The 14,715-nt window shown below is 37.8% G+C and overlaps 1 protein-coding gene across 20 annotated transcripts in view; it reads left to right on the top strand.

Moving 5' to 3' along the window:
* Positions 1 to 14,715, top strand: part of SLC9A9 (solute carrier family 9 member A9) — a 683,127-nt gene that overhangs the window by 128,782 nt on the left and 539,630 nt on the right. The window contains exon 1 of one of the 20 annotated variants that reach the window (XM_082461217.1): positions 1,015 to 14,703. The exons of the other annotated variants lie outside the window; for them this stretch is intronic. Coding sequence (XP_082317343.1) covers positions 14,529 to 14,703 — 175 coding nt within the window. The 5' untranslated portion in view covers positions 1,015 to 14,528. Of the gene's footprint in view, positions 1 to 1,014; positions 14,704 to 14,715 lie in introns of those variants that run through there. 20 annotated transcript variants of the gene reach the window in all.

The following is a 14,715-nucleotide window of genomic DNA, read 5'->3' as shown; positions in this document are numbered from 1 at the left end:
GGAATATAGCCAATATTTTATAATAAATATAAATGGAGTATAACCTTTAAAAATTTTGAATCACTATGTTGTAAACCTATAACTTACATAATATAGTACAGAAACTATACTTCAATTAAAAAAAATAACTTGGTATTGGCAAATAACAGATTAATAGAACAGAACATAAAGCCCAGAAAGAGCCACTCATAAATATAGTCAACTGGTCTTTTTTTTTTTTGAAGTTATAACTCACATTTTTATTAATAATATTTATTCAATTTAACAGTATTTCTAAGTTTCAAGCCATGTAATTTTTTGGCTTTGTGTTCAAATGTAGACTTTTCACTCTTACCTTCAGAGATGAGTTGCATAAATCAGTTGTTAAAAATACTAGATTCATCTGCTCTGACAATATTCCCTGCTAATTTAGTCATTTAAAGATTTAGCTTAACTTCTAAAACTAAAACATACTGCACCTTTCTTTGTGAAATAAGAACTAGCCATTTTATTCAAGAGTACTGATGTCTGACTATAGATAATTTTGTTACAAAGTTGCCATTATTTAGAAACAAGACCAATAAGTCAAGACAATCATTAAGTCCTACAACAGAAGTGTGAATTAATAAATGTAACTGAGAACCACTAAGTCAATGAATAATGACCAAATCATATACTTTACTCAGTTGTTTTAAAAATCATTCAGCTGTACTTGTAACTGACAGATGCCACTAGCATGACATCAGGCCCAATAGGCATACATAATAACTTTGGTTGAACACAATTATTTAGTTATTATAAAGTTATTAAATACATAATAACTTTTACTGTGTCCATGTGCAGAAAAGAGTTACCATGGCAGGCCTGACACTGTTCTCCTTAGAAAGGCCTGCTTACAAGGCTGGCCCTTAGCTGGCATCAGAACCTGGATTTGGGGAGCATTCCCGCCATTCCCTAATTGATGAGAGCCACTCACTGCGCCTATAAACTGTCTGGGTAAACCAGGTGGTTTGTGTTCAACACCTGCTTTCCTTCTGGAGTCTGGAATTTTGGTACTTGCTATGCAGAGGCTGCCACGTGACCGACTCCCAGTTAAAAGTCTGAGGACTGAGTCGCAAACGAGTTCCCCCGGAGACAACATTTCACACGTTGTCACAATTCAACCATGGTGGAATTAAGCTCACGCTGACTGACTTTACCAGGAGAGAACTCTAGGAAGCTTGCACCTGGTTTCCTCTGGACTTCGTCCCATGTGCCTTTTCCTTTTGCTGGTTTTGCTCTAATAAATCTTAGCCATCAGTATGACTATATGCTTAGTACTATGAGTCTTTGTAGGAAATCACCAAACCCAGGGGTGGTCTTGGGGACCCTGATGCAGTCCAGTGTAGGTCCAAAGAAGAGGACTTGTGCCTTAAATCTCTTTCTATTTCTTAGAATATATAACATACTCTTATACATAACAGATACTCATATTTTCTGATTTTATATATTATCCTCCTAATATACCCAAACCAGTCTAAAGATGTGTTGAATCTCTACTTCAGTGTGTAGTCAACAGATCTTTGACAAAGGAGCAGAAGTAATAAAATAGAGCAAAACCAGTCTCTTCAGTAAATGGTGCTGAAATGCCACAGACTGGGAGAAAATAGTTGCAAAAGACATCTGATAAAGGACTGCTATCCAAAATATAAAAAGAACCCTTAAAACTCAACAATAGAATAATAAACCACCCAAGTAAAAATAGGTAAAAGATTTGAACATAGAGCTCAACAAATAAGATATACAGATGACAAATAAGCATATGAAAAGTTGCTCCATATCATATGTCATCAGGGAAATGCAAATTAAAACAGCAATGAGATACTACACACTTATTAGAATGGTCAAAATTTGGAACACTGACAACACCAAATGCTGAGGAGAATGTGGAGTAATAGGAACTCTCATTTATTGTTGGTGCAGCTACTTTGGAAGACAGTTTGGCAGTTTTTTAGAAAACTAAACATAATTTTACCATATGATCCAGAAATCCTGCTCCTTGGAATTTATCCAAAGAAGGTGAAAACTTATGTCCACACGAAAACTTGCACATGGATGCTTATAGCAGCTTTATTCATAATTGTCAAAACTTGGAAGCACCAAGATGTCCTTCAGTAGGTGAATAAATAAATAAACCGTGGTACATCCAGACAATGGAATATTATTCAGTGCAAAAAAAAAAATAAGCTATCAAGCCCTGAAAAGACATGGAGGAATCTTAAATGCATATTACTAAGTGAAAGAAGCCAATCTGAACATGCTACATACTGTATGAGCCAACTATATGACATTATAGGAAAAGCAAAATTATGGAGATAATAAAAAGATCAGTGATTGCTAGTGAGGGGCAGGGGGTGAGGAGAGGGGAAGTATGAATAGGCAGAGAACAGAGGATTTTTAGAGCAGTGAAAAAATTCTGTATAATATTATAATGATGGATATATGCCATCATACATTTGTCCAAACTCGTGGAATGGACAACTCCATGAGTGAACATTAAGGTAAACTGTGGACTTTGGGTGATTATGTTGTGTCAATGTAGGTTCATACTTGGTAAAAAATATACCATTCTGATGAGTGATGTTGATAATAGGGAGGCTATGCATGTGTGTGGGCAAACTATATATCTCTGCACCTTCCTTTTAATTTTTTTGTAACACTTAAAACTGTTCTAAAAACTGTCTTTAAAAATATTAGCAATAATTCCCTCATATTATGCGTGTATTATTATCCATATATTTATGGACATTTCATGGAAATGCTGTATTGGGTGGTTGCAGAAAAATTGGGTACGGGGACTTTCCTGGTGGTGCAGTGGTTAAGAATCCACCTGCCAATGCAGGGGACATGGGTTCAGTCCCTGGTCCGGGAAGATCCCACATGCTGCGGAGCAGCTAAGACCATGTGCCACAACTACCGAGCCTGTGCTCTAGAGCCTGCATGTCACAACTACAGAAGCCTGCACGCCTAAAGCCCATGCTCCACAACAAGAGAAGCCACCTCAGTGAGAAGCCCGCGCACCACAAAGAAGAGTAGCCCCCGCTCGCCACAACTAGAGAAAGCCCGCGCGCAGCAACGAAGACCCAATGTAGCCAAAAATAAATAAATTTTTTAAAAAAGAAAGAAAAAGTGGACAACATTTATGATAGAAGGACTGGGAAGATTAGCAGAGAATACATTAAACATTGTTTGATGAGTCCGAAGGTAACAGAGTCATTTCAGGTGGCAAACTCGTATGGCCATTGTTTGGGGGAAGATGTCCAGGAAAATCATAGGGTTAGGACTCTGAGCAAAGATTTAGGGAAGATGAGGTACAGTGAAGGGGAACCTGGTAGGTTTAAAAGAGATCAATTCCAGGCCAGGGTCAGGTGCTAGGCTGATGGAAGGTACTTAATGGGTAGAATTATCGAGCTTGGGATGGTGAAGGTAATTGGATATGTTTGAACAGTGAACACATTTGGCTGACCCAGAACTGACTGATTTCATGTAGGGGATCCCAGAACAACTGTCTGGTTTGAAAAAAAAAAAGTCAGGAACTCTGATCCAGCAATAAGTGCTACCCAGGAGGAAAGAAAATTCAAAGCTCTGCTGAGCCTGCAGAGTTCATGGAAGAAGAGAAGGAAATGGAACATTAGGGGATATTAAACTGCTGTAGGAAAAGATGAAGCTGAATGAATAGCTCTGCTACCAATGATGTGGGAAGAGAGATGTTCAAGGTCTGAAAAGTCCAAAAGCCAAGGAAAGGCAAGGTTTGGGGGGAAAGGACATGAAAAAGAACACAATGATCCTCATTTAGAACTATCCACAGAGGATTCAGTTAGTGGTGTACTGAGGATAATTCTTTAAATGAGGCCATCAGGGTGATAAGAGGGAACTGCATCTATAAGATATGGTTCCTTAGATTAAGGTTAAAGGAATTCCAGCTCCAAATCTGCTCCAGCACAGGCTAAAATCCTTTTGAGTTTCTACTGGGAATGCAGAAATAGAGAAGGAAAGAGGTTGAGTTTACATAGAATGTTGGGTCATGAATGTGCTTAGAAGGGGATGAAGGCAGTATCACTAGACAGAGTTCAGGCTCTGGGAGGAACTGGATCCTCTAAAAGCAGCAATCAAGAAGGAAATAAAAATATAGTTAAAATTTTTTATTGTGGAAATTTTGAATTACACATAAAAATAGATAGAATAATATAACATTCCCATTATGCAGTCACAGCAACCATAAAATTGTTGCCATTCTTATTTTAACTATTCCTTCACATGATTTTATGGTGGACTACGTTAAAGGTCCAGATGTTTATTATTTCATTAATAAATAATTAAGAGGTTTTCAACATACAGGACAGACACAGAGCGGACCAATGAAGCCTTGGGTTAATCCGGAGTACTGGACTAGAGGTGTCACCCCTGCACATTTCAGAGTTTTAGAAGATACCATTTTATTTTATTTTTAAATTTCTTTATTGAACTATAGTTGATTTACAGTATTGTGTTAGTTTCAGGTGCACAGCAAAGTGATAAATTATATATATATATATATATATAAAGTGATATCTATCTACATATATATATATATATATATATATATATATACACTCTTTTTCAGATTCTTTTCCATTATAGATTATTACAAGATACTGAATCTAGTTCCCTATGCTATACAGGAAATCCTTGTTGTTTATCTATTTTATGTATAGTAGTGTATATCTGTTAATGCCAAATTCGCAATTTATCCCTTCCCACCCTTTCCCCTTTGGTAACCATAAGTTTGCTTTCTATGTTTGTGAGTCTGTTTCTGTTTTTAAATAAGTTCATTTGTACTATTTTTTAGATTCCCCATATAAGCGATATCATATGATATTTGTCTTTCTCTGTCTGACTTACTTCACTCAATATGACAGTCCCTAGGTCCATCCATGTTGCTGCAAATGGCATTATTTCATTCTTTTCTATGGCTGAGTAATATTCCATTGTGTATATATACCACATCTTCTTTATCATTCATCTCTTGATGGACACTTAGGTTTCTTCCATGTCTTGACTATTGTAAATAGTGCTGTTATAAACATTGGGGTGCGTGTATCTTTTTGAATTTGAGTTTTCATCTTTTCTGGATATATGCCTAGGAGTGGTATTGCTGGGTCTTATGGTTATTCTATTTTTAGTTTTTTAAAGGAATCTCCATACAGTTTTCCATAGTGGCTGTACGGATTTACATTCCCACCAACAGTTTAGGAGAGTTCCCTTTTCCGTACACCTTCTCCAGCATTTATTATTTGTAGAATTTTTGAAGATGGCCATTCTGACTGGTGTCATTGTAGTTTTGATTTGCATTGCTTTAATAATTAGTGATGTTGAGCATCTTTTCATGTGTCTGTTGGCCATCTGTATGTCTTCTTTGGAGAAATGCCTATTTAGGTCTTCTGCCCATTTTTTGATTGGGTTGTTTGTTATTTTGATATTGAGTTATATGAATTGTTTGTATATTTTATAAATTAATCCCTTGTCAGTTGCATCATTTGCAAATATTTTCTCCCAGTCTGTAGGCTGCCTTTTTGTTTTGCTTATGATTTCCTTTGCTGTGCAAAAGCTTGTAAGTTTGATTAGGTCCCATTTCTTTATTTTTACTTTTACTTCTTTGGCCTTGGGAGACTGATTTAAGAAAATATTGCTATGATTTATGTCAGAGAACGTTTTGCCTATATTCTCTTCTAGGACTTTTATAGTGTCATGTCTTATATTTAAGTCTTTAAGTCATTTTGAGTTTATTTTTGTGTATGGTGTGAGGGCGTGTTCTAACTTCACTGATTTACATGAGGCTGTCCAGCTTTCCCAACACTACTTGCTGAAGAGACTGTCTTTTCTCCATTGTGTAGTCTTGCCTCCTTTGTCAAAACTTAATTGACCATAGGTGTGTGGGTTTATTTTTGGGCTCTCTATCCTGTTCCATTGATCTATATGTCTGTTTTTGTGCCAATATCACGCTGTTTTGATTGCTTTAGCTTTGAAGTATTGTCTGAAGTCTGGGAGGATTATGTCTCCAGCTTTGTTCTTTTTCCTCAGGACTGCTTTGGCAATTCTGGGTCTTTTGTGGTTCCATACAAATTTTGGGATTATTTGTTCTGGTTCTGTGAAAAATGTCAATGGGTAATTTGATAGGGATTGCATTAAATCGGTAGATTGCTTTGGATAGTATGGCCATTTTAGCAATATTAATTCTTCCAATCCAAGAGCATGGGATATCTTTCCATTTCTTTGAGTCATCTTTGATTTCTTTTATCAATGTTTTATAGTTCTCAGCATATAGGTCTTTCACTTCCTTGGTTAGGTTTATTCCTAGGTTTTTTGTTGTTTTTTTTTTAACGTGATTTTAAACAGGATTTTTTTTTTACTTTCTCTTTCTGATATTTCATTGTTAGTGTAAAGAAATGCAACAGATTTCTGTATATTAGTCTTGTATCCTTGTACGTTGCTGAATTCATTTATTAGTTCTAATAGTTTTTGTGTGGAGTCTTTAGGGTTTTCTATATAAAGTATCATGTCATCTGCATATAATGACAATTTTACCTCTTCTCTTCCTATTTGGATACCTCTTATTAATCTTGTCTGATTGCTGTGGGTAGGACTTCCAATACTATGTTGAATAGTAGTGGTGAAAGTGGGTCTCCTTGGCTTGTTCCAGAATTTAGTGGGAAGGTTTTCAGTTTTTCTCTGTTGAGTATTATATTGGCTGTGAGTTTGTAATAAATGGCTTTGATTATGTTGAGATATGTTCCCTCTATACCCTCTTTGGTGAGAGTTTTTATCATGAATGGATGTTAAATTTTATCAAATGCTTTTTCTGCAAGAAGATAGCATTTTAAATGCCTCTTTCTAATGGTGAGACAATATATCCAAGTGAATTTTCCCATCATTGCAGGAAACACGGTATGACCATTAATGGGCAATTTCTCCCTTGTGGGTTTAAATTTGCTGGAAATGGCCTCTGGACCACATGCCCAGATTGATGTCTGTCGGTTAGCCTGAAACCAAAATATTTTATCTATAACTGTGTTTTCTTCATGTGCCTGTCTTTCCCTAGGATAAAACTCTCAGCAATGTTCTGCAGATAACAAAAATACAGACCTAGATTGTACTGTCTACAAAACTCTGGACAGATAATTTTGCTTGGGATAATGCTGTGGTGGCACAGGAGTAGCTTGCTTGTATTTTCTAAACTTTGTTAGAATAAGTCTGGTGCTGTGATTCTCAGGCACAGCAGAATGCATGAGTAATTTGTAATTGGGTAAATTCAACTTTGTAGCTGCTGAAGAAGCTATAGTTATTCTAGTGCTTCAGAGATGGCGCACAACACTGCAGCTGCTAAAAGAAAGCTGGCCACATCAGAGTGAGATGAATCCGTTAAACCCCGAAAGAGACAGAAAAAAAAATTGAATTTAGTTTACAAGGAGAAGGGGAATTTGATTTAGAATATTAGTACTTTCTCTCATAATTTAACAATCAAATAATTAATATTCAAATTTGGGGTGTTTGAATGTTGTTTCTATAGTGTGTTTTTTGAGTAGTTTTATGCTGGCACATGGAGCTTTTATACTTTTTTTAAGCTGTGAGTTGCATAATGTGGATCAACACAACTTACCAAAAAAAAAAGAATTGAATAGGAGTGAGTTTTCATCCTTTGGTGTGTGGTGGAGTTAAGGCAAATTTAATGAGTTCTTATTCTTCCTCACAGCTTTTGGGAGCAGTAGTTAGACCACTCAACACACTGTCCCAGGTGGATGCAAAAGAAGCATCCTCTTGAACACAGGAGCATGATTGCTTAGATACAATGCTGATTTCCATTCTTGAGTGGGTCAGTCTGCTCCTGGTTGATCACAAGCCTGGCAGTGAAGTCTAACAAATACCTGGGGAGAGTTTATGGGGAACATTTCTGCTCCTATCCCCACATTTCCACACTGGTTCATGCAGGAGAAAACTTCTACCTATGCTTCTGACTTTTTGCAAGTGCCATGAAGGAGGTTCTGCTTCACTCTTGATCCCTTGGAACAAGAATGTTCAGTGGGTGATCCAGGCATCACATGGGCTGGGCCACGCCTTATTAGAGGGGAGTTTCCTGGGCTTAGGAGCAGAGAAGTCTGAACTGTTTCTTTCTTTGACTACTACAGTCAAGGTGAGCCCAGAAGGTTAAGGGGTGGTTGAAGCCCTAACATTCTTTCTTTCTTTTTCCTGCTGTGTCTCTGCAGGAGACCTCCTTAAAACAGGCTGAGTGCATGGATGTGTATTCTGCTCTGCTGATAAGGTCTTACATCATTAGGTGTGTCTCTGAATGTGCTCTCCTCAGCCTCTTTGTAGATTTGGGATGAGGTGGGAGACTTGTGGTCTAAGCCACCTTCTCAAACATAGTTCACAAAAATTTTATATTTCAGATGTGACTATTTTGTTCAGCTATTTGTTTTGCGTGTATTCTCCTTTGGTTAAGTTGGTGGCAGGGAGGAGCTGTGAGGTTAGGCTGCTCACGGAGCCTAACAATTCCAGCAGAACGATTCCATTTTTCACATGGAGATGAATCTAGCTATTATAGTAGATTGGTGGAATCCAATACTGTTTCTATCTCGAATTGCTGACAACCAATTGATTCTGCTCTTTCCAAATTCAATATTTCTTAATTAGAGTGCCTTAACAGACAAGGTTTAAGTAAGTTGAAAGTAGAGTTAAAAAGGCATTTTTGTTTTAAAAAAAAGATTCTTCAGTTAACATTTAAAAACTTATATAGTTTATAGTCCCTCAATTTTGAAGCCTAAATGTACTGAAGAAAAATTCTTCTTTTAACAAGGATACTAAGAGTGAATAAATATTCAAAGTTATCTATTCTTTTAAAAGTAATTTTGTTGAAGAACCTGGGAACCTGGAAGACCTGCTATAACATCATGTTCTCTGTTACAGCTTAATTGAGATTTATAAGCCCTGATAATATTTTGGGGAATAGTTCTTTCCCCCACCCAATGTCTAAGAGACACTTCTGTCAAAATCTGCTTGGCATTTATGTACTTCATTTCAGAAAAATATTTCCAAGTTTATACAACTTCATGTTGTTGGGAACTCTGTATTCTCTCCTCCTGTGTACGTTTCTCTAACTGGAGAAATATGCAGAGACCAGAGAGAGGTGAGGGGCATGGTGCCTTTCTTTGTTAGTTTATATAAAATTTTAATAATTTAATGGAGAAGTGATAGGGCAAACTATCAATATATTTCAGCTAATGAGGTCAGAGTTATTAGTTTGTAAGACACAGAATAGAAGTTACATCCTAAGAGGAATGTGAATTTATCTTGTAGACACTTAGGAGATCAAAGGAATGAATTTTCTCAGGTCTTTGATCACAGAAACTTTGCATTAAAACTATCAATAGATGCACGTTGGAGTGTCAGTTCTCCATCTCGTCCTCCCTTGTCCTTGGCTCCAGAGCTCATACTTCTTTCCAGCTCTGAAGTCTCCATCCTGGGTTGTGGGGAGGTTTCAGCCACTGTGGCCAGCCTGCACTTACCCTGCCTCGTGAAGAACTGACTGAACAAAATGAAAAGGCAGTGAGTGAAATTTTTCTCACAACTTACCCTTCAGTATGTTCAAGACAGAAGAGGGGACCAATGGACCGAAGCTTGTTACTTTTTTTTTAACTTTTTAAAAACTGAGATATAATTGACATGTAACATTTATTATTTCTTACAGTGGTACCCTCTACAAAAGAAAAGGGGTGATATGCTGTGGATAGAAGTCTAGGAACAAAGAAAGAGAAGAGGCAGAATTAGGAATCAAGGGATGTTCATCTGGGGCCCTCGTCACTCTGAGGCTTTAGCCGTGAGGCCCTTTGATGGCACAGGGATGACATGGCTAGATCACAGGCAAAGTGCCAGCCTTGCCTCCCTTCAGCTCTGCACAGCTTTGGGACCCTTCAATGAAGCAATGCTTAAATAAAAATAGTGGGATCCAGTATATGTTTGCTGGGACAAAGCCAGCAAGTGACATCTAGTGCAAGTGTAAGACGATTCCCCTTTTCTCTGGTCATCACTGGTTTGGGGTCCTTATTATGTACTTGTGTACATCAAGGATGAACAATCTAGAGATAAGACCTCACCTTGGAAAACAGTAAGGTCTGTACCCCAGTTTTCCTTCCTCAGAGCATGGCTGGAACTTGGTGGGGTAGAAGAAGGACGAGATCCTCATTCATGCACACTTGTTTCTATATATGAGTTGTTTAATGAAATTATACAAGCCCTCTCATTCTCACTAGTTTTCAGTGAACTTTATTTCACTTTGCTGCCATAATGAAGAGCAGTGGAAAAAAAACATGCAGTTGGGGGTTATGTCCTGGGTTCATGGTCCTTGGTCCCATAGCCTCAGAGTCTGAAGAGGAAAACCAGGTATTAGGCAGTGAATGTCTTTGGGACTTAATACTGTCCAAGTGTTTACATGGAATTTAACTTTCTGTGAAAGTTTTGAACTTTCATTTCTCTGTGGGAATCTACTAATGGGTGCAGTTCATATTGTTCAAATCAGGGACATTTTTATGCTAACATGTGACTTTTGGAGGGTAGGGAAAGTTAAGATGTGTTAAAAGATAAACTGAAGCACATTAAAATTTTCAAGAGTTCATTGGTGCATACATGCATTCAAACTGGGGCAGCACCAAACTGAACGTGATTAGGAGCACTCCACCAACAGAAGCTTAGAGAGAAGTTTTTGTAGAAAAGATAGGGAAACAAAGCAAGGACAGTATTTGATTTGCTCTAGCTTTCGTGGTTGCCTTATTGGGGAAATCTTAGTTGGCCGTTTGTGATTGGTTGTTCTTAAACTTCATTTTCTTGGATTTGAGCACCTTGACTCTGGCTTAGGTTTGGTTTGCTTGCATAGGTGACCAAGGCATTAGCGTCACCGCAGTCTAATAGTTGCCTCATTTAATTACTTTAACAGATGGATTTACGGAAAGTTTGAAAATAGAAGAGGGGGTGAATCTTCAGTTTAGTGCATTGTGTGACCTTCAAGTAAACTTAATTACAGTCCTGTCCTGGTCTATTTTAGAACCTTTGGGGGCAAAGTATGAAACTGCCATCTCACTGGTCTCAGAGAGGGATAAGTTATCAGGAGAAAGGCCAAGTGAATGAGGAAATGGGATTTTCCTCTAACCCAGGGCCTGAATTGACTTAAGTGTTTTCTGTTAAGCCCGATGGTTGAGAGAGAACTAAGACTGGTCAGAGTGGGGCTCTAGGGAGCAGGGAAGAGGAACTCCCAGCATCTCTCCTCACCCTAGGAAAGTTTCCCTTCTCCATCCTCTGAGCCCACAATCTCCACTGTCCTCTCCAAGAATGAGGAACTCTCAAATGATTGGCTAGATTATGAAACACAGTCTAGGGGTTCTAACTGGTCACATTCACTAAGGGTGGGGTTATTATGCTACACCAAGTTATTTGGCTTGGAAGTCTCTTCTCTTCAAGATTTTCCTTCCATGAGACTAAATGGGCAAGCTGAGACAGGGGAATTTCACTGCATAAGCTCGGCCATCCTGTTTTTCTCTTTACTTCCTTCCTCTTACTGGCATGTTGCATCTTGCAGCAAGAACCTTTGACTCAGTGGCCAATAGGTGTTAAGATCTGAATTAAGGGACAATCAAGAATTCTTCTTTGGGAGTATTTAAGTTTTGTATTTAAGTTTTGAGATCCCAACTTGGTCAGAGACCTAGTACTAAGGTTTATGTCACCAGCTAATAAAATACTGCCTTAATTTTTAATTGATATTCTTCTTGTGAATATCTCCCTCAGGAATCTCATAAAGAGCAGTCATTTTTGATAGTACAGGATTTGTAAATTTGGGGAACCTTGGCTATTAGGGTGACCAGTTGTGCTGGTTTGCCTGTGACTGAGGAGTTTGCTGGGATACAGGACTTTCAGTCCTAAAACCACGAAAGTCTCTAACAAGGCAAGGTGAATTGATCACCCCAGCTAAAATGCCATCTTAACGCCACTAAACCCTGTGTGTAAATTTAACCCCTACTGGCTGTGCAACCTTGGATATATTACCAACCCTCTCTGAGCCTTAAGTGCCTCACACATAGGGTTTTTATGACTATTACATTAAATTAAATTTCCCAGCATACTTCCTGGCTCATAGTAGATTCCAAAGTAATATGTGCTTCTTCATTTTCTTATTTTTCTTGGTACATAAGAATATTAAATGATATTCTGAGAAGAAAACACAAGATAGGAGGAATTGAAATACTTTTCTGAATGGAAGAATTGGAAAAGTTTCCTAAGCCCCCTTTTCTTTTCAGCTTTCCATCCTAATGTTAAACAGTATCAGGATTGGACAATGGAATAGTGAATGTATTCCATTCCTGGAATGAACCAGGGGCCACATGTTCAAATGACAGTAGGGGTCATGCAGGGAACATAAATGAGTGAAATAGAATGAATGGGACTTGTGGCAAACAGGAAACCCCTCAGCCTTAACAGGCTGTGGCCACATGGGAAGGAAGGTCCAGTGTGCCAGGTCTTACCAGTTTTTTTCTAGAGAAACCATGTGTCTGATATTTTTATGTGAAATATACCTTTTTTCATATGTTGACATCAGGTTTAGGATTTTTAACCAATGAAAACATTCCATAGGCCTTTAATCCTGTCACTGAGTTGCTTCATTGGGTAAGAGAGTAAAATTGGATGTCGTAATAAGACAAGCAAAGAAAGTTTATTCTGGCCAGATGGAATAATCATCATTATTAAAAGGAAACCAAAGTAATTAAGTGATGACTGAAAAGAAAAAGAAAAAAAAAGATAGGAAATTGCCACGTTTTGAATTTGGGTTATCTTGTAAATCTAACAACTCGAGACTAAACCTGAGGGGTTGCAAAATTGTAAAGGTAGAACCTGCTAGCAAAGCTTCATGAAATGCTTGCAAGCATTATCTGACAGATTTCAAAACAGTTTGAACATTAGTCATCACGGATATGTCTGCCAAAAAGGGTAGTGTGTTAAAAGAACATCTGCAGCCCACATAAATACCCCCTGCTGAGTTAAACTCAGGAAATCAGCTTCAAAAGTTGCAGAAGGCAAAGAGGCTGAAACAGCAGAGTTTTGTATTAAGTGGTTGATAGACTTTCTCTGTGGGTAAAACTGTTATTGAGGAGCTAGTTTAGCCCCCAATATACTGTGTGTTTGACCTCTAGCTTTTGGTGACAAGATATTCTAAGGCTCTATTTGGACTCATCCTACTCAATGAATCACTTACACCATATAAATTGAATACTAATTCCGTCAAGTATGGGGATACTAGATGATTATTCCAACCCCTGAGTTATAATAATATCATGAAATGATGAAGAACCTCACTTAACCCTGTATCTAATTGTATCATAAGACCAATAAGGCAAACGAATCACAACAATTACTAAGAAAACAGCAGAGCCTATGGTAGTGTTATCTTGATCTTTTTCAAAAAGCATAAGAATATTAATTCAAACAGAACTAACCTGCCACATGCAAGATGATCTGAAGAATCATCACTGTCTGTGCCCTGGAATTCTGGAAACTTCATTGTTGGTGGCAGACTATTCCTCAGTGAACCACATTGTTTTGCATATAGGACAGAGGAGATTTGTGATCCGTAGCAGATTCTGTGGATCCTGAATGTCTGGACCAGGAGCTTTACAAAGAGAAATCCACAAATGTGGCATTACTGGGAATGGCTGTATGGTTTCTTCCTTCAAAGACACGTGTTTAGTTTCTTATCTTTTTTGACTGAGCATATAAAAACAGCACACAGCTGTAGAGATAGGACAAAATTCTTTTTGTCTTGTGCTTTCATTTATTCTTGTTAAAAGAGAAGCAATTGATTCCGAGTTTAAATGCTGCTCTTGTGACTACCAGTTATATAAAACCAGAGAGAGAGACAGTCATATAAGAAATTATTTCTTACTTCTAAACTTAAAAAAAAAAATCCTTGTGAAATCATTTTCAGTCTGTCCCCATCACATTGCTAGGCTGTGGTTGGAAAGGAAAAATCTCACATGTGAGTGAGGTTATGATTCAGGAATTGGCTTTTTGAATTTAGAAAATGTTGGTGATGTAAGGTGATCTGCTTTATTATTAATCTACAATTCACCTCTTATGCAGCTTAAGAAGACTTGTTCTAAACGATAAGATCTTGACTCAAGATCTCAGAATGACTGATAGCAGGTTTGTCCGATATGAAAGTTAATTTCATGGAATGAATCATTTAAAGACAGTAAGAGTCGATGATGAAACCACACTCTGGAGTTTGAAAAGAGACGAGGCTGCTTTAAGAGAGAAACAGGAAGTTGTAACTAGAAGCCATCTGAATACTAAGCCAAGGCAGAATGCTCATGAAGTAGCAACTTAAGTGGCAGTGTTATCCTGAAATCCTCAGGCAGCCAGACCGTCTTAGGCAAACCTTGATAAAACAGTCCTTATCCAGGTTTTTATCTAAGGAATCCCGAGTAGACTGGAAAATGGAGAGACAGCAAAGGTTCATGTCAGAGAGGGACGAATATCAGTTTCAACATCAGGGAGCGGTGGAGCTGCTTGTCTTTAATTTTTTGCTCATCCTTACCATTTTGACAATCTGGTTATTTAAAAATCATCGATTTCGCTTCTTGCATGAAACCGGAGGAGCGATGGTGTACGGTGAGTGCAGAA

This window comes from Balaenoptera physalus, assembly GCF_965194825.1.
Source record: "Balaenoptera physalus genome assembly, chromosome: 4".
NCBI classification, from domain to species: domain Eukaryota; kingdom Metazoa; phylum Chordata; class Mammalia; order Artiodactyla; family Balaenopteridae; genus Balaenoptera; species Balaenoptera physalus.
This window is presented reverse-complemented; position numbering and strand designations above follow the sequence as displayed.